At 32.3% G+C, this 26622-nt stretch overlaps 3 protein-coding genes across 3 annotated transcripts in view; 2 read left to right on the forward strand and 1 right to left on the reverse strand.

The window, feature by feature from the left end:
* Positions 1-548, forward strand: part of HELRODRAFT_169331 (hypothetical protein) — a gene marked incomplete at both ends in the record, with an annotated part of 2492 nt that extends 1944 nt beyond the window's left edge. The window contains one exon of the mRNA XM_009015161.1: positions 411-548. Coding sequence (XP_009013409.1) covers positions 411-548 — 138 coding nt within the window. The remainder of the gene's footprint in view (positions 1-410) is intronic.
* Positions 549-4691: 4143 nt separating this feature from the next.
* Positions 4692-8419, forward strand: HELRODRAFT_169332 (hypothetical protein; the record flags this gene model as incomplete). The annotated part of the gene is made up of 6 exons (XM_009015162.1): positions 4692-4835; positions 5187-5307; positions 6329-6458; positions 6785-6788; positions 7148-7201; positions 8297-8419. 6 exons carry the CDS (start codon positions 4692-4694, stop codon positions 8417-8419), a joined length of 576 nt encoding a protein of 191 aa, XP_009013410.1.
* Positions 8420-13655: 5236 nt separating this feature from the next.
* On the reverse strand, positions 13656-21674 carry HELRODRAFT_74935 (hypothetical protein; the record flags this gene model as incomplete). Its single annotated transcript, XM_009015163.1, has 14 exons — positions 13656-13846; positions 14064-14235; positions 14815-15047; positions 15192-15480; positions 15852-16120; positions 16473-16570; positions 16796-16964; positions 17144-17272; positions 17456-17611; positions 18018-18221; positions 18541-18699; positions 18936-19112; positions 20599-20727; positions 21551-21674. The coding sequence occupies 14 exons, from the start codon at positions 21672-21674 to the stop codon at positions 13656-13658; spliced, it is 2499 nt and encodes an 832-aa protein (XP_009013411.1).
* Positions 21675-26622: the final 4948 nt, after the last annotated feature.

Below are 26622 nucleotides of genomic sequence, written 5' to 3' on the forward strand. Positions count from 1 at the left end.
TACAGGCGTCTGCCTTAGTAGTGCCTGCATATTTGAAGGGAAATATTTTTCATCGTCATCATCAGCAGCACCATCATCATCATCACCAGCATCGTCACCATCATCACCAACATCATCGCCAGCAACATCATTATCATCATCAGTAGCACCATCACCAGCATCATCCTCTTCATCAGCAGCAGCAGTAATTAATCATCTGCGTGTCATCATCAGTTGGAATGCTGTCCTCGTTAATTGTCCAACGAGCAGCAGAGCCCCTCTCAAATTATTCCCATTGATTATCTCCTCCATCACTTTCTTCTCATCCTGCTGCTAATCATCATCATCATCATCGTCGTCGTCGTCGTCAGTCGCTTCTCCGTCTCTTAATTAATTTCTTATAATTAAGTATTATTAAATGAAATCATTAGATGATATATTCGCACTTGCCTGTGAAATCAGATGAGTCTACTAGAGTGGCTCCATGCCGCCTGCTACATTCCATCACTTTCCATTACCATCAAAGAATTTTCTGGTATTCTGATGCCATATCTATGTGCATTATGTAATGCATCACTACAATCGTCATATCTGCCGGAGAGTCAAAAAAGGGCTATCATACTTCCTGGCTAAAAAAGGCTGGTTCCGATGCGTGTGATGTTAGGAGCTATCGGCCGATTTCAAACCTCACGTTTGTTTCCAAGCTCATTGAAAAATTGGTGGCCAAACAATTGATCGCATACCTGAAATTAAACCGACTTTTCCCTGAACTTCAATCAGGTTTTTGCTCTGGACGCTCAACTGAGACAGCGATACTAAAGGTCTTCAATGATGTTTATGAGGCTATTGATTCTGGTAGTATCTCTCTCTTGGCTCTGCTCGATGTCGGAGCTGCTTTCAATACGGACAACCACAAGCTCTTTCTTGATCGACTTGCAAAGTCATATGGCTTGGGGGAATGGTCCTTGCCTGGTTTGAATCCTATTTGTCTGACAGATCGCAAACGGTATGTGTTGATGGCTCTGATCCTGCTTCCTCCCCACTGTTGAAAAGAGTTCCACAGGGATCAATTCTGGGACCCCTGCTCTATGTTTTCTATACGGCAGATATTGTGGAAGTTGTTGAGTCATCGGGTTTGAAATGTCACCTTTACGCAGATGATATACAACTGTATAGTTACTGTAATATCAAAGAAAGACAGGAACTAGCGGACAGAACTCAAACAGGTATCAGAACTGTCTCAGAATGGATGCTGGCAAATGGATTGAAGCTGAATATTGACAAGACACAATACATCTGGTTGGGTACTCGTCAAAAATGAACTGGTATTTAGGAATATGTAGAGCCAGTCAAAAATCTTGGTGTTTGGATAGATCCTGAATTGAAGATAAATAAACATGTGAAAAATTTCTGCCGATCATGTTTTTACCAATTGCGCCAAATCAGACGTATAAAAAAGTACCTGACAAATGAATGCTTAATTTCATTGATGCACAGTTTCATTTGTGGAAGAATAGATTACTGCAGTTCAATCCTCTATGGTGCAAGCTTGTATCTTCAAAACTGCATACAGTCTATTCTGAACACTGCAGCAAGAATAATTGCTGGTGTAACAAAATAGGAATCTGTTTCATCATATATGCGAAATGAGCTTCACTGGTTGCCAGTTTGCTATAGAATCGAATTCAGAATAGCAATGTTTACAAGAGACAGTTTGATGGGGCTTGGTCCTCGATACCTTCAACAGCTGATCGTGCCTGTCCCTACGACTACCGGGGGGCGAAAACTCAGATCCTCTGCCAAAAAGAAACTCGTTGTTCCTAGGTTCAGGACAGAAAATTATGGACGGCGTAGTTTCTCCGTGGCTGCAGCGGAGGTTTGGAATAAACTGCCCGATGATGTCGTTGATAGTATGGATGAGAGAGACATGTTCCGAAAACGACTTAAACATCACTTTTTTGACCGGCAGCTTCTCGAACAGCGCCTCTGAGTTTTACACAGAGGGGCGCTATATAAATTCTCCATACCATACCATACCATACTTTCAACGCTTCACAACGAACGCGCAAGACATTCGGCGTTTGAAACATCAAAGTCTTATAATTATTTCAAAATGCAACCATGTTGACTGCTTTTTTCTTTTTAGATTTTTGTTATTGAAATATATTTTGCCAAATTGTCATTCTTTCGGAGAATTGTTAAACACATCGCATGTGGGAAACTTTCAACAAGCTGCCATAAATTTGCATCTGTCACTTGCGTCTAAATTATTCACAGCAGCCCCGCACGTTTCTCCGGCAAACTCTCTTTTAAATTTGTTTTATTTCTTGTTTTGATCACGATAATACGCTTCGTTTGGAGGCATTATTTGTTTGTCCGCTCATTTTTCCGCGCATTTATATTTTGGGAATATATTTGTGAGTGTGTGTGAGTGTGAGTTTGCATGGGTTAGCGGTTCTCCTTGCAGATATTGTGCTTGTTTTTATTTCTGCGATTGCATTTATGAGCGCTTCTTGCCAGTTTCTTTGTGCTTGTGAGCTTAAATGATGGCTTGCTTTATTATCATCATGGCCATTTTTCTCCATTGCGTTTCTTTTCTTCTCTAGTCAAATGACAAATTAAATTGTTTTTTCTTGTCACAAAGAATAAATGTCACCTACACAGTCACACACACACACTCATACTTTCTCTCTCTTTTTCTCTTTCTCTCTTCCTCTCACACACACACGCCCCACAACACACATCACATACACTATACTAAGCCACATACAAACGTAGACACAGGCAGATACACACGTGCATAAACACACACAAAGACACAAAAACATACATACCCACCTACATTCACAATTGTTTGACATATGGAAAATAGAGATTGAGAGTTAGATAAAGCCTGGCCAGATATATTGGACGTTATTTTAGTTATAATGGTTTTCTTCTCTTTGAATTAATTAATTTCGAAGCGATAATAATACATTTCTTTAAGAAATTTGTTTGCGTCAGGTAAGATAAATAATGAATTTGTTTGTAACGTTTTGTTGTTTTTCTTGACTTTTGAAAAGCATGCATCATCATTCAACTTTCACGAAATGATGTTAACGAAGCTTACTGAAAATGTTATTGTTTTAAAGGTCATATATGAAAATTTAAATCAAAATTCTGAAAAATGAAACGCAACATCACAGTAAAATCATTTTTCAGATAAAAAAGAAATTGATGCAGATGAATAGCTAAGTGACTGAAACATAATCAAGCAACAACAAAATAAATAACATGGACTTTTCAAAGGAAGTTTTCGTGAGCAAGATATTGACAGAGTTGCCGAAGCTTCATCCGAGCTAATGAAAAATTTGTTAAATGTTTTTCATCATTTTGTTTAGCAAATTATTTAAAAAATTGAATAATTTGAAAAATCAAAACAATTCCTTTTCGATAAAATTGTTACTCACATCAGCCCTAAATCCCTCCAAACGTGAGTCAGAGCAGTCTGCTCGTGTACGTCTCTTACATATACTATTCATTATTCAGCAACAATAATTACCAAATAATAAAATTATTGTATTAAAAAAATTTAATTTGTTTGACGTTGATATATAAAAATGAAAAATGTAGTTTTATTAGGTGCTGAATTAAAAATTGAACGAAATGAATTTAGCTCATCAAAAGTTGAGAAAGAAAGTTACTCGTTAAAAATGACAAATATATTTGCACCTGCATCTGCATCTTTGTAGCACCTCTCAGAACAATCCTAAGAAGCGTCTTCTAAGGCAGCGGTTTTCAACCTTCACTTGTTGTCCGCGGACATTTGCCTGGTGGTCTACAAGCAAAGTGTGAAGTGCAAGTTTTTTTAATAACAAAATGAAAAAGATGAACTTCGATTGAGTTTTTTGAGCATTACGCCTTGTTTGGATAAGCTTGCTCAACTGTGCAAGTTCAAGGCTCACACTAAAATTAAACGTAGCATTATTTCTAATGTACGTGTCACGTTAAAAAAAATCAGCTTTTCATTGCTATTCATTATTCTTTTATTTAGCAAGTGACATTTGTTCATTGTAAAGGATGCAATTACAATTTGTTTCATATTTGACATAAAAATTGATGATACGCCAGATACGCCGTGAGATACGGTGCATGCAAACATCAACGTAAAACGAACATTATACTTTTTAATTTGAAGTTAAAACATTTATTAAAATATATAATAAATAATTTTAAACGACAATTTTAATACACTTACAATCAAGTGTGGTAACTGTAGTTCTCTAAGTCTTATAGTTATACTAAGAATTATGTTATACTAACTATGTGTAGTTGTTGTATATATTATGATAATTATATAGCAAAATTTTCAGTAGTGGTCCATGGCTGAGACACTCATTTTAAAGTTGTCCTTGAATCTCAAAAGGTTGAGAAGCGCTGTTGTAAGGTGCACGTCGTCAAAATAATCCAACCAACTATCTTTCAACTGCACGGGGGTGAGTTCGTAACTTCAAGGCCAACACCGCAAATCTCCGTCTTCCAAAGTTAGAACTTCGTAAGCGGGACTGGCCAAACCATCATGACTTAATAGCCCCGGTTGACTTCGTTCCCTCGACAGCGGCACCAGCTGTTCACTTACACTAAACGATGTCTCACCGGCCAAACATTCCTTGACCGACTTTGCAATTGAAGTGTATATAGAGGGGTTTGTAATACCCGTTTGTAAAATAAAAATGCAATTTTTTGATCAGCATTTTGACTCAGACTGCTTAATGAGTTTTCAACAATCTTCCAGCACCAGTGCACTGGAACACGGTTCAAACTTTGAAACGAGCCTGGTGAATGCCTCTCAACTTAGAAATAACTGTGACGTGGAGGTATTTGAAATGGAGAAAGTAGTTAACAGTTTAAAACATTCTATTCGTTATTGGAATGGAATATTTCTTATATATCAATCATTTGTGTAAGAATTTATTCAAAGTTGTTAAAAAAATAACGGATAGAAATTAAAATCTGCTTTTTAGTTTTGATATGTAACCCCACTGGATATGGCGATGCAAGTACAGTACGTGTCATGCGCACCGCTGCATTGCCAAAAAACAAATTAACTTCAAATTGAACTAATTAACTTTTAATTAAATTTATTAACTTTAAATTGAACTAATTAACTTTATAAAACGATTTTTGTGAGCTGATGCAAATTTCAGAATTCAATTTCAAATCCACAGAACAAGATAAGCATTGAAAGTTGGTTTGGTAGGAATAAAAAAAAATTGAACAATAATTTTAATGTTCCGGAGTTGAACAGGTTGTTGATCATTGCATTTTTTTATTGGCGGCACCGTAAAAGTTCGTTCTGTTGTCATTCGTCTTGTCGTTATTTCAAAATTATTTCTAATTAATTTTTTATTTTCCAATACAAAAGCGCAGGGTTTTCAATTGTTGATAAAAAAAACATATTAACACAAGAAAATGAAAATACAAATATATGAACACATGAACATGTAAACATAACATTCAGACATTTGTGTATACTCAACTAACTGTATTAATAAATGGGAAACACGTAATACTTTAAAACTAATTTAATATAAATTCTACATTTTTATTATTTTTAAAGTTCTACATAATTTTACTTTATATTATAAAGCATTAAGCGTAAACACGTCTTCATGGATACACAGCTCATATTTTATAAGGTTCAAATATTTTCAACATAATACTAAAAATAAACTAAACTAAAATAAAATAACATTTAATTTATGAAATAAGTGTTTCAATATTTTCTATTAATCTTGAAATATTATTAATTTATGCAGAGCTGGTTTTAAGAGAGCTTCAGGACCTTCATAAAAAAGATGCCTCCAAAAAAATTACACCATAACTTTTAGTTTTAACTAATTTTCTGATTGTTAAAATCCTCGATGTAAAAAAAAACAATTATTACAAAAAAACGGTCTCAATCTTTTGGTTTTATTTTTGAAATTATTTTCACAATCTTATCCCATATCACAAGTGATGGATCTGAAAATGTTTAAATTTTGGACGGCCGGACCAAAATTTTGAGGGGGGAGGCCACGAGTTTTACTGACTTTTATTAGAAATATTGCTCACAACGGGGAGGGCACTGATCCTTTTGTTTCCCCACCTAGATCCGTCACTGCATGCTTCTATTTGCTGGAAATAAAATTTTCTGTCATCGGTTCATAATAGCCACATTTTTTATGGACAAACTGCAACTTCTTCTTTCAATGTTTTTACGAAACTCTGAAAGCCGTTGAACAGTGAAATTTAATAAAAATAATAATGATAATAATAAAATATGTAATAATATTTATGACAATTATAACAAATTTTATAAAAAAAAAAGTTGTTGATCGAGTAGCAAAAAAATTAAGAAAAGTCATTCAAAACGTTTGCATCAATTTTTGTATTCCGAAAGCACCGTACATGGAAAGTTATTTGATGGATCGTGAGGCAAGCTGGCAGGATTACCTCACGTAATTGTACACTTTTCAAAATCTCACTCTCACGCAGATGCAACTTTCCAACTTTCTATCTTTCATTTCTTCTAACAATATTGAATTTATTTTTAATTTTATTTTAAAATTTGTTAGTGTTTTCGTTATTTAAATTAATAGAATAATGGCTGCCGAAACCATAAAGTTCATATCAAACCATGAAAATTGTTTTTGCAATATTTTCAAACTTATAATTAAATTTAAAAGCACTTAATAACTTTTCGAATTATTATCACTTTTTTAACAAATTTTATGATGCCTTTGTTCAAATTTTTATTAATTTAAAAAAAAATTTTTAACTGCAGTCACGTTTATTAATTTCTGTGCTGGCAGGTGAAATTGTTTAAAAAATGCCATATCGTAGATGTAAAAATCTACTTGCTCTCAAAAGTTCGGCTTAATTCTCAGACTTCAAATGGTATTACAATTTTAAAACAGTCGTAATTATTACCTTGTGATTCATTAAATTGTGGCGAAGTTCAATGTAGGTCATTTAAACGAACTATCATACGGTACAATCAAAAGAATTATATTAATAGTTGCTTAAAAATGTGCCAACATTGAAACAACAACAATTCTTGCAACTACATGAAAACATTCAAAACCGTTTCTTAGATAATTTTATGAAAATTAAAAAAATTTTTAGTGTTGCAACTTTCATCTGACAGGAGTTGTGCAAATGTAAGCATGTAGCGAGAGTACAAGAGATAAAGCACATTAAAGTCAGAAAGTCTCAAATTATATTGGTTCTATTATGCATTAACCCATTAGGCATTAAAACCAAAATAGCACTTTCAACAATTGCAAGTGCGCTTAGCATGAAGCTTCCACCATGTTTCACGATTCATTGGCCAGCTTTCTGAAAATTGTGAAAAATTATTTAGCCAATTTCGAAACTTTAACAGAAAATATTCTAACATAATTTTTGATATACAAATTATTTTAAAACAAACATTAATAAAATCTATACAATACAAATAAGATCACACCATCTACCATCCATTCGAGTCGCCATGCCATCTGTTCTGAACTGAATGAACTTTGCCGATGCTTCAGAATGAACCATATTTTGCCGATAAAAAATTGCAGGAGCAATCATTAAATTTTTAAAACATTCAAAAGAATTAATCACACTAAAAAATTTTTGAATACTATTTTTTCTTCAACAAATCAAACTGCAAAAAAATGCCCTTCAAAATTTATAGGCTGACCGAATAAAATTTTCATCGTTCTGCGTGTGACTGACATTTGTGGCGACCTCAACAAGACACGCATTCAACATTTTCGTTTTTATGGAACGTTCGAAAGTTTCAAATTCATTAAAATATTACTTACAACAGACTGTTTCATATTTTCGTAACAAATTTAATTAGTAAGGATTTAAATAGTGTTCAAATATTTAGAGCAATTCAAACAAAAATTTAGTTTAATATTTTAAAAATAATGATAAATATTATCTTTATTACAGTTATTGACGGCACTTTATAGGTTGGCGCAATTAAGTGCTTCGTAGATTTCGACTTGTCATTATCATTACCATCATTAAAATAAGCATCATAACGCTCGATTTGGCATCAGTTTCAGAGCAACTCCGAGTTTTATATCATATTTAGTTAAATTTTTCAAAAAAATTATCAATTGGTGTTTTCAATAGACTAAAAATTGTGGCTCACAATATCAGGAAAGGAGCGTTTAGTTCGATAATGTTTGTTAAGTTCGGCCACATTCAATTATATTGAGTAAAATGTTATTAAATTTTATTATGAATTATGAGTAAAATGTTATTAAATTTTATTATGAATTATATTTCTTATTAGAAACAGAACATCTGGTTTGAACTTGTGACAGAATTATTTCTGAAAAATGTCGACTTGCTTGATTCGCATCGGTCGACCATGCGAGCAGAATTTGATGACAAACGAAATGGACGTTCATGGTAGGTGATTTGCAGCGAGGCAATCAATCCACGACACTTTCGACAATTCAGCCATTTCAATCAATCAGTCAACGGCTTGATCGCTTGACCGATCATCCAACCAGCCAACCAACCAAATGTCTCGTAAAATATTAGCGTGATAGAAAGGTTAGATCAAAGTTCTCAGAGCTGAGAATGAAAAGTTACCGGTGTCTTGGCTGCCTTTTTGAAGCAATAAACCAACAAAAACATTGTTCCAGCAGAATTCATTTTTGTTTTGTTTATAGCTGCAAATGTTTTATAGTTTTAATTTTTCTGAGAATTCATTCTAAATTAATAATTTGTTTTTTTATTGTGTAATCTTTTTGGTTGTAGAAATAATTTGAAGTTATTGTGAATTTTTTTACGTCATGTTTTGCTCTTTTTGCTGCTTCTGCGTTTAATTTAATTTGTGGCTTTCCGGTTGACGTTTTGCTGGTGGCAGTTTCAAAATTTAAATAAATGTTTTGGGTTGTTATAGCTTCAATCATTTCCTTGATTTGCATGAGCATTTCAGTTTGAAATGTTGAATTATTTTCTTTTTTACCTGAAAATTATATTTTCTATTTTATTTGTCACAAAGAAATTTCATTGTTGATGTTGCTAGAATAAATTTTTTCAACAAAAAAACAAATTTTTGAAAAACAAATTAGTGTTTTTAATTTTATTTTGTGAAGCATAGCAAGATTCTTGAAAGAAGAAGTTGTACAACAGCTATAAACATTACAGGAAACCCAGGTTTTACGACCACAATAACAATAATAGCAATAATAATAATAATAATAATAATAATATAAATAATAATCTTGCTTGAAAGAAATTTTAAAAAATTTTGAATTTGTTGTTCCTTTTGTTTATACAACCTGCTCCGAAGCACATCTCAGAAACTAAACATGCACCGAACTAGCACCCGCCATTCAACAAAACAACAACAATAACAATTACAACAACAACAACAACATCAAAAATATCATAAAACAACCACAATAATATACACGAAACAAGCAAGGACAAAAACACTAATAAATATTTGCAACATATACAACAGCTTTTTAAATGTACAATTGTTGCTGTTAACAACACATTAGTAACCGCCAATCACAAAACAGCCACACAACAACAAACAAAGAGTGGCAGATCACAACTGTACAGCGAATAACTTGCATAAAAAAAATAACAAACCACTAAATGAAGCGTGATAAACATGTTACATTAATGCAGAGTAGATCACAACATACAGAATGATAATGAGCAACATAAACAACAACCACAACTACAACAGCGTTAACTGAAACAACTGCCACAACAACATTGACATCATTATCAAGGACATCACCGGCCATAAAACAACAACATAAACAGCATCACAAAAAAACACCAAAACAAATTTCATTCAATAAAAACAACAGAGTCACCAGACATCTGCAAAAATACCAACAACAACAATAATCAGCAACAAAGTAAACAACATTAGCAAAAATAATAACGACAACAAAAATATCAGTAACAACAGCAATAACAACAACGATGTGATCAACAGTCACAGAGGTTTATTTGTTTCATGTTGTTCTAGATGGAAAGAGTACCTCAAAGTGCCGCCCATTAAAAATTTGATGCTTCTCATTTCAATGTATGCACATCATCAGAGCGATCTCAGGCAAGCACGCTCTCAAGTAGAGACATCCTTTTACTTACATCATGCATACATTTGTTTTTATATATGAATATAAATGAATATGTACATTGTTTATATTTATAATACACGGACAAACTCGACAGTGTACTGATTTTTTATATTTTCATTTTTCTCAATAAAAATGCTATCAATTTAAAAAAAATTGTAACGACATTAATGTTTAAGATGATAGAAAATTGAATACAAATGTTCTGTAGAACTGATCTGAAGAGGAATTGGATGTGGTGGGATCATTAGTTGCTTGCCTCTCCATTCAGTGGTTCTGTGGCGGGCATCTGTAAGACTTGCTGCTGTTGGGGAGAAGGAGTTCAGATCTTGTGTTGGAAATAATATGCAAGAAAACATTCCTGAGAAAGAAATTCTTCATTGAAAACTCCAAACATAAAATATAAAAAGAATACATGAATTTTGCCGAAAAATGAAACTGACTTTGGTTGCGTCAGCCAACGTTTAAAACACTGAATCATGAATTTGAAACAAGCAACAGAAAATGTTATGCTATAAATAAGGCAGGCCTCCCTTTCAGATATGACCAAAAATTCTCTAAATAACATCTGCAATATAATATGTGACGTAATGCGGAAAGAGCGGGAGGGTTGGCAGCCCCTTTTGAGGGCGTTATTATAAATTTTCAAACATTAATCCACATTATCGCAAAACTCAGTATGTTTATCTTTTAGCAGAAGTGAGAGAATAGAATTGAAATATGGTCTATGGTTCAACAAACGTCGTAGCTATGGGAAATATAAAAAAAAAATATGAAAAAAGCCTGGAGACCTTGAGAAATAAAAGCCCAACGTAGGGCGTTGCATATGTCTCTTGGTGATCATGATTGCTTAAAAGCCATATTGGATAAATAAGGTGGGTCAATTAGCTGATGCTATGCTATGATATGATATGATATGATATGATATGATATGATATGATATGATATGATATGATATGATATGATATGATATGATATGATATGATATGATATGATATGATATGATATGAACAATGATCAGGTCGATGAAAACGAATGTGAAACATTTCGTTATCGCCATGATGCTTTTTATTTCAGGATCGTCGTCTTGATCCTCCTACAGTTTTGTCGACTGTAGCAAAAATTTCAAGAGGCGACGATAGGGGATTTGGCTCTCATGCGTTTCATCAAGTGATGTAGTCCTAGCGAAGATACAAAGTACCAATCAATAAGGACCAACAAAACAAACAAATCAATTAATTGGTCTGCGCAGTCTATTACAGTCTATTTTTAAACTCTTTCTTTATTTACTGGTGTTATTATACTGTGTATGTTTAAATTTAAGCTTAAAATTGTTTTAATACAAGATTGTGACGATGTATTACATAAAAATTTAGGACATTTTTTGATATTTAGCATCGAATTATGTGATATTTTATTTATGTTGTATTTGTTATTTATGACTTGAATGAAACCTGCTTATTCACCAGTCTTGTAGTAATACATAAACGTAAAAATATCTTAAGAAATATGTTGCGTTCACGTTTTATAATGCCCTCAAAATTCATTTCAAATGAATTTAAAAATTAATAATAATATTAATAAATAAGAACTTTTAGTCAGTTAGAAAATATTTCGTACCGACCTATTTTTTGGCCATTATGTTATATATCTATCAGGATATCTATCTCTGCAGAACTTTTCAGGTTGGTTCCTAGCTTGATGTATAAAATGATTATTAAAAAAAAATATTATCTCCATATTTAAAAAAGATTTCTCTGTTAGTGCATTAATAAACATGACAAGGTATACAGTAAAACTCTGTCCGTAAAAAACCATGAACTATTTTATTTTGTAAACTCTCGCCTGAAACACGCCGAGTTTTTTGCATCAGTATTTACTGGAAGCACACAAGGTCAAAAAGTATGATGGCGAGAGTCGTATAGTGTAGAATTTCGTGTTATCTTGTGTGCACGATTTTGCCGGCTTGGAAAGCATCCCCACATTTTGAATATAAAACAAATTTATATCTTTTTTATCTAACTCAGAACGATTCAATTTTTCTTATGTTCTGATACACTTGTTGCCCATTTCTTATCCATTCGCACTCTTTTATTCACTTGTGGTGTTCAGTGTTCATGATGGAATTGTTAAGAAGCAGCATTAGTTAGTAATTTTGTGTGATCGATCATGTTGTTGTGAGTAATGTTTTTTCAATCAAGACAAATTTGAAGTCGGTAGGTGTTTGTCTATTTTAAATGTTTTCTTTCACTTCTTCCTGAACGTTTTTCTTCTTGAAGAGATCTTTGAAGAGTTTTGTCGTGATTTTGAATTAAATAAAATCTAATTATTTATTTGAAAAGCAATAACGTTGTTCACATTTTCAACTAATTTAGTGATTGTTTTTATGTCAATTATTAAGACTGTTGATATTTTGAAACAAAACGATATTTATTAAAAAACAAATAATTTATTAATTGAAAATTAATTACCGTAACAATTTTAATAATGAAATTTAATCATTGTCTCCAGCCTTAAACATCGAAATAAATAAACGAACGAGCACTGGACAATAAGACGAGTACCACGTGTATAAACTGAATATTTTATGAAGACTTCCAATAAAGCAAGATCCATTTAAATTTACAACGTAATTGTTACACACTGAAGTAGTTAAAAATAGTTTAATCAGAAATTTAAATTATTAAATCATAAGACTGTTTTCGATGATAATTTTATGATAAATTAAAACGTTGAGACAGTAAAATTAAAAGATTTAAGTTTTTGTATTGCTTGCTTTAAATGTTAAAATTGATACATTATTATGCAAATATTATGAATTAAAATTTATTTCAAGACAAATTAATATCTTTTATTTCCAATATTTTTCAATTCTCTAAAACAATAAACTAAAATTTAAAAAAATGTTCATTGCAAATTAAGGAATATTGATATTGCGCTCCTCAAATTCAGGCGATAATCTTTGTTTATTTAGCAACGTTAAAATCATTAAAATCTTTGTTCGTTGTTTTCAATTTACACTCAGCTGATTAAAATGATGAACATCATTGTGCAAAAATGGCTGTTAAATTGACAATGAAAATCACATATTCGTGTTTTTTCATCATTTAAACGTGTATAAATCTAAAATTAAAAAAAATTCAAAATACAACTGATTTTTATTCGGTTTATTCCAAACTTTTCTGTATATTATTCGTAAAAATTGTTAACATGAAGTTGAAAACAAAAATGAAACCCACAGTTTTATTACCTTCAACCAACTGGTTATGAAATATTTTCAAAATGGTTTTGCCTTATCAAAGCAGTTAACGTGGCAAACTTTCTCTGCTATTTGTTTAATTTTAATATTTTATGCAGATGATGTTATTAACTTTCGACTAATTTGGAAAAAATCTCTATCATTGAAAATGGAATAACGCAAAACCATTGACCAACTTAATTGTAAAAACACCATAATCCATAATCACCAATATACTTGTTGAACGGCCACCACAATCACTTTGAATATTAGATTACCATAACAACTAATTTAACCAATTGTTAATTGACCATAATGACGAACGGGCTGCCAGGTACATCCCTATCTCCCCACTGAACCGTCAGATAATGTTCACCCTTCTCATCTGCGATGTACGTCACAATGTACACGTTCGGTTTGAACTTTTTGTACGAAAGCTCTTTCACTGGGTTGCCATTTTGCGAAACCATGGCAACAGTCAACAGGCCGTGACCTTTGTTTGATTGAACAAATTTTAGGTACAGCTAACTTGCGGTCAAAATTAAATAAACTTTTCACTGAACAATCAATGCCTGAATCAATTTTATCCAAGCAATGTATTTTTAAGCATTTTTCCATAGTTTAGAAATGTACTAAAAAATTATTATTCGCCATTATTATTCATTATATTTTTAAATTTTCATTCATGGATCATTTGAACGGCTTCTGACCTGCCTCCTTGATGTCTACGTTGAAGTTCATCGTCCTGTTGGCAATGCATTTTGGGTTCAATCCGTTCCCGTGCAGAACAACTTTGCTGGCGTTCCCCGTGAAATATTTGATCTTCGGTTTCCTCTCGCAAGTTTCAACACTGAGACTCGATGTTTCTATCTGTTCCGACGCCTCACCTGCACCTGTTCAGAGTTTTCATCATGTTCATCATCTTGTATCATTCATGAAACCGCTGACTATTTTTCTTTGTGCACAATATTTTATAAAATTAATCAACAAGCGGGTAATCTGTCACGTGCACTAGCAAAAACATTATTTAAAAAAATAATAAAAATTAATATTGTAATTTATAATTAAGCTGAATCAACTAATTATCATGAAAACAGGTAAAATATTTCTGATTGCTCTATGATTCCAGAAAACACGAACCACAACGTTCAATGAACGATACCTGACTAGCGAGCAACCACGAACAACGAGCAGTACTGGGCAACCAACAACACAGCAAATGTGTTGAGATGCATTCCCGATGAGGTTTTATATGTATGTTTAAATGAGTTTTATAATTATTATCGCATCCGTCTTCTATAGATAAAATTTATAAATTCATTTTTTTGTATAAAATTGACTTAAAAATGATGGTTTCAGCAAAAACGTTTGCCAAACTTTTCGAACGCTCTAAAATCAAAATTTTGGTTATTTATATATAACCAATGGCAATTTGTAAACATAATCAATGCGATTAACAACGTATAACAACGTATAACCAGTAACAACGGCTTTAAAGGGGCATCCAGGGACATCCACGTAACAGAAATTTAAATTGATCATGTAGTCACCAGGCGCTGTGGGTGTGTATTGAAACTCGTAACCATCTTCAGCTTCGTTGCACGTTATGGCGACCTTCGATGGGCCGTCAATTTTGGTTGCTAGTAAGCCCAGACCTGCACTTTCTGTGTTTACGACAAATTTGCTGGTTGACCCTGCAAGAAAAATTAAGCAATTTATTACGGTTTGGCTAAATTTGTATAACTAAAACGTTTGAAATAATCAAATATTGTTTTAAAAATTAATGTTAATAAAGCTGATCAGCTGACACAACTGAAGACTGCTAAATAACAACTCACCGACTTTCCCCTTGATCAAGCCATCTCCGGAAGCCCGCACTAGAGCCGGATCTGCTCCCAACTTGCCTATCAATATGGCGAAAGGACTTCCAGGAATATGCACTTCATTAAATGTCACGTGAACTCGGTATACTCCGTTGTCACGTGGAAGAAACTGGCATGACGTCACTTCGTGGTCAATCTCCTGCAAGATGAGCTCCTGCTTGGCCCCGTTTGGAGCAATGACGTGTCCATCGAATGAACCATTCTGACCGTTGTTGTTCACGCTGAATATGCAGGGCCTGTCAGTCTGTCGGTCAACATTTATAAAACTGCAACAAAATTAAATATTATTAGCTTCTTTCTGATAAAGTTGTGATCAGCGATGCAAGGATTGTAACTGAATGATAAAAAAGCGCAGTCAACATGCCTTTAAATAAAAAAATTAAAACTAAAAATTATATTTAGTTAAAGTTATAATTTTTTATACGATTTTATCTTTCCAAACTTTAGTTAGTTGGGTTCAATGACGTTATGCCATCTATACCGCATATTTGACTCAACAGACATGTATCATAAAATAGTTGATTAATTCAACAAATCTAACAAAAATTGACATAAAACCATGATAGCCATGAAAACCACAAAATAATTTTATTATTTTATCACAACATTATTAACCTCGAGTCCAGTTTCTTTCAAACTATGCACCGTCACCAATTTTGCACCTGGACATGCCTTGGGAGCCTTGATGCGTTTCGGAGATTTGATGACGTGTTCGCCGTTGAACATGACACCGAGACTGTACTCACCTGGCTCTTGCAGCTCGTACATTACGGTCACAAAGCCAGTCTTGGTATCGGTAAGTTCGATTTTCGCTTTCGACGGACCGTCAATACCAACCGACAACTGGCCAGGTCCACATTCGTGCACAAATATGTTGAAGTAATCTGAAAAATGATCAATTTTAAATGAAAAAGTAAATAACTTAGAAATAAAATTTAGCTTTGCGATTTTCTGATTGTCCTTTTGTATTTTTTTAGTTGGTCATATAATTAATCAAAAGCAAAATATTTTAACTTGTCTACAATCAACCTTTATTTTTCACTTCTGAGCGGCAAAAATTAAAAGAATAAAAAAAGCATAAACCAAGAAGCAGATTTTTAAATGAACAGTTGTTATATCGGCGTGATGATGTTCGCTTTGCTGATTGATAATAATAAACTTTGTGACTATAACAATGATGATTGCTTAGAATTTAGTACAAAATTAAAGTACCACTATATACAATATTCTGCTTACTTTTGGCTTCGATAATTCCATAATCAGCTCCCTGTCCAAAGAATTCAATTTTGTGAGCTCCTCCAAGAATTTTATCTGCAACAGTATACTGAAAAGGACTGCCTGAATACGTGGGTAAAGAAGTAGAAATATTGATTACGGTATAGTTGAGTTGGCCAATACAATTACCCAGCTTTGTTTTTTTAAATATGTACTATTATACGTCTGCATGTTATTACGGCGTTAAGGTGACGTATCGACTGAAACTGTCTGGCCCTGCATTGCATAACCGGCTCCAAATTTCTACAGATCGTCATAATAATTATTGAAATGAACTAATGCACGAACCACTCATATGAACTCCCTTCTGCTTCAGGCTGATGACGTTAATTCCTGCTTCGAATGGAGTCAACCTGACTTCAAACTGACTGCCCTCTCTGTCTCTAACTTCACATTCATCCATGGTGCCACTGGGTGTTGACAAAATTGCTGAGAGGTCCAAGGGGTTGATACCTAGCATTAAACATTTACAAAACGTTCCATCAATTTGAAGAATTATCACTATAAAATTTTACTTAAACGTCAGTTACATATTTTAAAAAACCATTCTAAAAATGGAAATGAAATCCATTTTAATTTATCAATCAAAAATAGAAAATCAATTTGATCGATAGATGAAATAAATTTGAAACCCGGCAAGTTGATGAGTAAGGAGGCGTTTGTTCCTGTTTTTGGAGGTTGCATTTCAGGCAGATCAATGCTCGCCACTTCTCTCTGCTTTCCAGATGGTTCACCAGTGACGCTCAACATGAAAGGACTTCCTGAATTGTTGGTGGAAGATTGTTGAGGAGAACATTCATGCAATAAAGACATCCATATATTTATTACATAAGATAAATTTCCACGGTTAGCAAACTAATATTATTGTATCTAAAGTGCGTTTCCAAAAAAAATTTATACAAAAATTATTTTGTAACTGAGAGGAGTGATATAAACTTGAGTACCAGTGACGTGGTCTGGCCCGAATTTGATGTACATGACGTAGATGCCTGGCTCGTGGGGTCTGTACATTATAATGATGTTCTCTCCCAGTCCGCAGGTCTTCGACTCTAAATCAAATCCATGACTACCTTCAACGCTTATTGATAATGCTCCGAAGCCTAAAATTTTGTTGAAAATGAAATAATTACCGGTTGTTTTTGAACCTTAGAATAATAAAATAATTACGATAAAAAATTCCAATAAAAGAATAACAAATTGATTTATTATTGGAAAACTCTATGGCATTGAAAATACTTATGTCAAAAACCAAACAAATTTTGAAGGCTAGTCGACGAATGAAAATGCTTTTTATCGTATGTTTAATTTTTTTATCTTCCCTTTTATTTTGCCACTTGCCACTTATAAACATTAAAAAGTCAATTAAAACAAGTTTTTGGCAAATATATCATCACATCACCACTAATGAACTTTAAAAAGTCAATTAAAACAAGTTTTTGGTAAAAATATCATCACATCTTCAACAAAAATTTAATCGCATCGTTAACTGAGAGATGGTGAACTAACCGGCATCGCACAAATTGAGGTTGATCTCATTCCACACGCCAGCCTCTGCTTGACTTGTGGCACCAGAAACTTTGACCTTGGTGGGGCTGCAGAGTTCAAGGTCACCGACATGGATTTGAAAAGGACTTCCCATTACATTGTCACCCTCCTGCATCACCTCCACTGTGTACACGCCTTTACGTTTCGGCTGAAATGAGGATATGCCTAAGCAGATTGAACGTGTTTCATGTAAACATTTGCCTCACACGTTGTAACAGAAAACGTTTATTTTGGTTGAGGTTTAACAGTAAATATTTTTCGCAAACTCATTTTTTTTAATTTTTATGTTTTCAAACCAAAATCTATTATGCTTAGTAATGTAATTTTTTCTCAACATGTTTGTATATCGAGTATAAATTAACATTAGCTGTTTATCTTTAAAAATTGAACGTTACTTAACATTTTAAAGATTACTAAATTTTAAAAAATTATTCATTATTATTAAAATTTATTATTCAATTTGGTTTATAATTTTTGTAGAAACCTAATTTTCGATTTGGCATCCTCTTCAACATCACAGGAACCACTTCGCCATCTGGTGTTTTGATCTGCCCTGAGAGGTTGGCCAAGTTAATATCTGGCCCTCCAAGCGTGTAGTCACTGAAGGATGGAAGTGTGATCACTGACTTTTTGCGACCATCACCTGAAATATTTTCAAATTTTTCTGAACTGGTACGTTTGATTTGTACTTTCAATAATATATGTATAAAGTTTTTACGCTATTTTATTTTTATTTGATTCCACATAGGGATGAGTTTTTATGGATTGTTTTTCCCTTTAAATGATGAAAATTTTAAACATCTTGTTGTGATTTATAAATGTATTCTAATTTTTGGTTTTTTGACAGCTACTAAAACATAAAATTAAATAAATTTTAACCGGAAATTTTAGCTAAAAACGGCGAGCCATGAATGTGTTGTCCACATTTAACAATGTTGATGTGATACTCGCCACTGCTGACCGCCACGTACGAGCAAACAATTTGTCCGTGGTTATCAACGTGTTTGTCCAAGTTGATCATTCCTTTTGGACCTTTTATGGTCACCTCAACATCATCTGAAAAATTTTGTAGAAAGCCGTACAATAATATGAGTTAGATTTATCAAATACAATGCTAAAGATGAAATTTTGATTTTTTTTTTGACTTACAAATCCAATCATAAAATAAATAAATTAAGTAATTACTATTTTCAATCATATTGCCTAATAAATAACATTTGTGTTTCAATCTTTTTCAATCAGCCATACGGCAATAAAGTTGAATTGTTAAATGTTCAACAAATTAGTTTATATCGTAAATTTCCAAAAATATTTGTTTGGAATCCCGGTTATCGGAGGAACCGAAAACATCACAAATTCTAGCTCAACCTTAACATGATACAATGGCGTTGAAAAGGGAGAATTCACTAAGATTACAAACAATAAAACATTGTAAAGTAATAAAATAATAGTTAATTATGAGCCACATTTAACGCAAATGTACATATAAATACCTATCCAGTCATAGAAATTATTAGTGGTCTGCAAAAATAATATGAACCAAAAAATCAAAAATGTGATCACAACATTATGAAATGATGTTCAAGGAAAAAGAAAACAAGACCAGTGAATTTGGAAAACTATCTTCAAAATTTTATTTACTTTGTTTGAATTTATAAAAGTAAAATTGTTCATCTAAATTTAAAATAAAAAATGGTTAAAACGGTTCAATGAAGATTTAAACTTACAGGTTGTTGAAATACAAAGCACTACACTTAAAATGTTTCAGACATGTTATAATTATCCTCCAAAAAAATAACTGAAAAGACTAAAAATGTTAGTTTCCTGAAGACGTCTCCCATGACATTTTAGTATACTTAACATCGTAAAATAGTAAAATATTGGTTAACCAAAATGCAGTTGAATTAGGGCTGTAGCGAATTGGACGTTTTCCGAAATGGACGTATATATGGAAATTGATAAAGAGGTATAAATTCAACATAATTTGAATTTATACATCTTAATCAATTTCTACATATACAAACATTCAAGTGAAAGTAAACATACATTAAAACATACCTACAAAATGAAAACACATGTGTGATTATATGCACACGCTGCACATGTTAACATATTTTGAGAAACAAATTTATCAATCACAGTGTTTGGTTTTATTTAATATTTAAATATAATTAAGATATAAACAAGATACTCGCATCCATCAGATCTTACCAGCGATACAAATGTAACTCAAATATCATTGTTAGCCAACGTTTCATAAGAAGTTTTTTGAAAGTGTTTCTTTCCACAGCATTAAAAAATAATTCAAAAACGTATGGAAAGTTTCTATAAAAAGATCTAAATGTAACACCAGCAATAGAAAAAAATAATCAAAATGAAATCAAAGCAGGCTAAACACACTAACAAGCCAAATTTCTATTACCCGCAAACAGCAGCCTGTCACCAACAACAATTACATATAATTTCAAGTTGCAAGTTTAACAAGAACAAAGCAACAGACCAAATAACAAACAACATGATATAAACTTTCAATTGGACCTACCAGCCGATTGTCCACAGGCAACATAAAACCTTAGCGTCTGTCCTTTCGAACCTTTCACCAATCCATTTCCGTAGGCCGATATCAGGTGCTGCTTGTCAGTTGCATCTACATGCACTTTCAGAGGGTAGCCTGATTATTATGATGATGATGATGAAAAAGAAGAAGATGATGGATGATGATGATGGTATGACAGATTGTGAAGTGGATGATAAAGATGATGGTGATAATGTAACTGATGATAATGGTGTTGATGAATAGGTTGTTAGGGGTGGTTGGTAATTGAATTAACATAACAATGATAAATTTACGTTGATAATAACAAACAATGTTATTAATGTATCCAATACAAATTTCTCTATAATCAACTTAGCCTCCCTTTATCGAGTTTAAAAATTGTTAACACTTTGTACAAATAGTGCACACATGACTCAATGCTTTCTTGCAACTTTGTTTTAATTTCAACTGAAAAATGTGAATTGAATGTTCTGGTGTCTGGTGTGCTTGTTTAATTAACCGACAATGCCATCTACAAAGGTTACAGAAAATTGTCTTTGAATTATCAATAAAAGCCATTGTCAAATTTTTTATCAATTTATTTGAATATTAAATATATTTTGCTTTACGATTTAAAGTTTGAATCAAATACGAAGGTAAAATCATTTGAACTCGTTATTAACATGAAATAAACGCAAAATGAAAGCGATCAAATATTTATTATTTTATGTTAACAAATAATACAAAATGATTTTCACATTCACCCTCTTGATGCGGTATCACAAACTGTTAAGAAACCAACTTCAAACATAGAATGGATCATAGAGAATAATTATCATCAAATTAGCCAACGTCGTTGAATGACATAGCAACTGATGGTTTAAAAACTGAAAAAAGGTGTTGTATTATGAACAGCAACAAAAAATCGAAACGGAAACGAATGTTATGAAAATGTGACCTTCAATGGTGACTTCATCGTAAGTCATGTTGATGTCATGCGTGCCTGATTCACGTGGTGTGTACTCCAGCGTCAACGTTCCATCGTCGTTGCTCTCTATGTGGGGCGCTATTTGCGACGGCATGTCGGATGTTGGAGTACTAGGTTTTGTGGTTACTTTTTGATGATGCTCCCACTGCGTGTTTTCAAGTTAGTTGCTGCGGCTCAACTCGTTGTTAAGGTTGTCCAAATTGTGTTGGCTGGAAAGTCATTTGAAAATTTTTTTTAATTTTATGTTTAATTTTATGTTTATATTAGTCTGTCTATATACCGAGCGATGTTTTTTACAAAATCATTTAGTAATAAAAAAAAGTATATGTGTGCGTGTATAGCTAAGCGCCCTTTAGATTGTTCTACGGGACGTAAACGCCTGAACCGTTCTTCCAAGCTTCCGACCAGAAAATCCGAAAACGAGCCGTATCTCTTATTCTAAAGCTAGACAAGATTTTCGTTAGTTACTTTAAAATATTTTGATTTTACTAAGCGCGGCAGCTATCGACTTTGATCGCTACGACTCAAAACATTTTGCAATATATTACTGCAAATTTTTTTTCTTTTATTGTGGTGTTTTTTCAACTTATTTGTATGTACCCAAACATAAAATTTAATAAAATTTGTAGTTTACAGCACCCATCGTTTTTTAAAAATTTAAAAATAATTACAGCACTCAAATTTTAAATTCAACTGAAAATTTTAACTTAAAAAAACGAAACTCTGTCGAACAAAAATGTATTTAAATAACAAAATCTCAGTCTCAGAAATATTAAGTATATTCATTTTCAAAAATTATTAATCATTTATCAAAATTAAAATGCGTCAAAATTTAATAGAAAGCTTAGCTCGAACAACGCTAGTAATTTTTTTGAAATATTGTACTGACTTCAGCTTAATCTAGACACTATGGTTTAGTTTCAAAGAAGATGAAAATTTTCTTTAGGGAGACCTTCGAAAACTAAAAATTTAGAAAAATGAAAATTTATTACAATTTAAAAAAGTCTTATTGTAAAAACGTTAATAAGAAGATCGAGAAGACGAGTCGGCAGAGGACGGTGACAAAAACTCGTCTACGCCATCATCCTTGAAAACTCAGTTTTAATAACTTTAATTTGAATAACTTTAAAAATATACACAGGCTCCCGCCTAAAATACGTAGGGCTCTTTTTAATTCATGGGCCTGATGTGAGTGGGTACAGCTAGTATTGAAATAAATAATCTGGTATCTTATGAAATTATGAAATTTTCAGAGTTGTCGACAACAATGCAATTAGCATATCAGCGAGGACATCTGAAACGATGCTAACGAGATAATTTTTGATGCTGTTGTTGCTTCTGTTTTGTTTTTGGTGACAATTAATTAAACAACAACTTATATTTTTGTTGATGTAATTGCAACAGATGATGCACCAAGAAGTTAATAAGATTCCACGTATGTTCGTTCCAATAATAAAAACTTATTCGTGACGGACTATCTCGACGTGAGGTTGTTGCATGGTTTATGATTGTTCGATGTTGGTTGTTTTTGTTTTTTTGTTGATGCTGTTGTTGTTGCACTTTGAAAAAATTGAAAACAAAATAACCTGTTTAAAATCCAAAATTTATAGTTTGAAAATTTTATAAAAACTTTGCAGTGATACACTGCACTACAAGCAATTATTTTCTTTCGAAACAAATTTCAAATATTTTACTCTCACAACATAAGAATTTTTCTTTTTCAAGATGAAGTGCCAGCGAGAATAAAGTTTTTGGTGTATTACATCACGTACTATGAATGCATAGAGGTATACGAACATTACATAGGCATACATACATTATACATATATGCATACACTGTATATATATATAAATATATATGTATATAATATATGTTTTATTTTTAAACATATGTACACAATGTATGTATTGATGTATACTAATGTTTATTAATGTATGTGCGCCGAAATCTAGATATGTGCGTGTTTTGTATTATGGTGTTTCACCGGCAAACATAAATACATTTTTCAACGTCCTGTATAGTTACTTTTTATTGCTTTGTTATTCTGTGTTATGCTCAGTTGAATGTTCTAAATAAACATCACGTTTATTTTCTCCCATAATCTTCTGACGTCTTTAAAAACTTTCACGGAGCGTTTGAGAGCTCATGTCTTCATACACGGAGCAAACATGCTACATAATTACAAAACTCAACTGAATACAAATAATTGAAACAAATGTAAATTGCAACTGGTTCATCTTCTACTAAACAAATAAATAACAACGTAAAATACTGAACGCCAAAAATGCAAAGTATAAATGATGAAGAAGATAACAAAAAGTTCTGCAGACACGCTGCACAAGAAAACTTTCAACAACATATCGGCCAATTTTTATCCTCGTCGTCGTCGCCATCATCCTCATTTTTCATCATATTTTTCGTAATTCTTCATCATCTTCATCATTCTTCATCATAATTCATAATTATTTCATTCAGAATCGGACTGATGATTACAAGTTATTTCATCGCTTTCATCAATGTTTTTAATTTTGAAATTATAATCAAAAAAGAACATTGTATTTTTTTTTGTTGTATGTTGAAGATTTTAAATAAATTTTACCTGGTTCGGCAACATGTCAGAATGACAATAAAATCAAAATTATTGCGTCATAACTTAAATTTAAATCATGAACGTCAACTTTCTCAAATTTACTTTGTACTAGCAATTCATAAACATAATTTGTTATCGTAACTTTTCAATCATCATATCCTTCTCATCATTTTCATCATCACTATTATCACATATATTAATATTATCAGCTTATCGGAATAAAATTATCCCGTCAAAACAATCATTTTTATCATCACCATAACAATCGTCATCATCTTCACCATCATCGTCATCTTCACCATCATCTTCATTATTGAGGCATTCCCTTAACATGAGAACACCATGTGAATGTATAGTCGTTGAAAGGTAAAATGCACATTGCCAATTGCGAACAGCTGATAGAACATTCTGCGCGTGTGCTTTAAGAATATTTCATACAACCGTGCAGGACTGAAAACGTTCAAACGTAACAAACTTTGAAACGTACAAAAATGTATCTATAGATACAAATGCTTGTATACAAACATACATTCATAGATACAAGCATACAGACGTACATCTATCGATACAAACATTAATCCACTGATACAAATACTTACAAACAAATATGCGTACAAAGAAAGAGGTAGAAAATAATTATTTTAAAGCGCGTTCCACCTAGGCAGTGTAATCTGGTTGTTCTTTCATTAACTTGATGAGTCATTCGTAGCATAACATTCAATTCATGCAGTGGCTCAGTTTTTTGTTTGTTAAATATTTCGTTGAACATTGGTGTAAAAACACGCGAGCTATCAAACATTAAACTTACATAAATGTTATGAAAGCGAATACGAACAATTTTCATTTAAAGGAATCTATTAAAAAATAATTATTGTTATGAAAATTCAGTACACTAAAATTAGCAAACTAATTATGCACTGAAACTAAAAGCATGTTGTATTTTTAGTTTTTGAAGAATTCAACTGGAGGGAAGAAGTAATTATTTTTCTTACATGATATTCTCTCGTGTAGTTAGAACATTCCACGTTTGAAGCACTTTTTGTTAGTAGATGGAATATTTAGAATGTGAAAACTAACAAAAGTAACAAAAGTATTCATGTACCTCTCTACTACTTCACTGCTACGAACATTAATGAAATTTTTTACTTTATTTTATAATTGGGGTAGAAGTGGCGGATCAAGACAACATTGACGGGGGGGAGGGCCAAAATTTTGAAGGGGGAAAATTTTTTGGTAATGTGGTCAAAATTTTACTTACGATCTTTTTTGGGCTTATAATGTCACTTTTCCTTCAAAAACGTTACTTTTTTAAAAACATTAAAAGCGAGAACGGGTTGAGATGGGCGGATAATTGGTGGCTGGGATGAAGTTATAAACGCGCAGAATTCTTCATTAAAGTAGAGATAATTTTGCATCGTTTAATACAAAGGGCCATGAGTATTGATAATATAAGGTTTTTGTGTTTTTTATATTCGAGGCAGTTTTTAATTTAAATTTTAGAAATTTATTTGAAAGTAATATATTTGAAGAGTAACGAGAAAGTTGTAGATTGGTTATGATCGTAATAGAAATAAACATCACAAAATTGATTACAAATAATTTTATTATTTCATTTTAAATAATAATAATCTTTATTATATTTGTCACCAATATTCATCACTAAACATCATGCTTTGTAATATCGTTAACAGTGAAAATAATATAATTTAATAATATTAGCTTGAAAATTCAAGCAAACGCTGCTAAAAACAGTAGTAATAATTCAAATTATAACAATAACAAGAACTGTTGTAGATGAATATTCAGGATTATCAATGAAACAACTTATATACACACAATGTTGATAGCCAACAATACTTCGAACAAATTTTTCTACACGCACCTGTCTACTAATACGAATGAATCTAACGAGAGTAAGAAAAAGACATCATGTAATAATTAGTTATAATGTTTCCATTATTGGAAACAAATAAAATTATGTCCGCTAAAAACGTTTCCATTAAAACTTTTTTCCAAGAACAGTGGCATCAACAAATGGGATTGTTGAGAAATGCCCAGACCCATCCATTTATCCGTCCATCTATCCGTATCCCTACCTATCTATCAATCTATCCATCCATCTATCCATCCACTTATCTATCCATCTATCCATCCATCCATCTAATCATCCATCCATCTATCCATCCAATCATCCATCCAACCATCCATCCATCCATCCATCCATCCATCCATTTATCAATCAATGGTCCTCTTCTCAACATTTCCATTCTTGCAAACTATCGTGCCTCAGGCATGCATATATGAACTCAATAAATAAATAATATATATATATATATATATATATATATATATATATATATATATAATTATGTGTGAGTATAATTACATTGATATTTGTTGTATTTATCAGGAAGGGAGAGCCATTGAGAGATAGAGAGAGAAGCAGAAATT

This window comes from Helobdella robusta, assembly GCF_000326865.2.
Source record: "Helobdella robusta unplaced genomic scaffold HELROscaffold_15, whole genome shotgun sequence".
Classification (NCBI taxonomy): Eukaryota; Metazoa; Annelida; class Clitellata; order Rhynchobdellida; family Glossiphoniidae; genus Helobdella; species Helobdella robusta.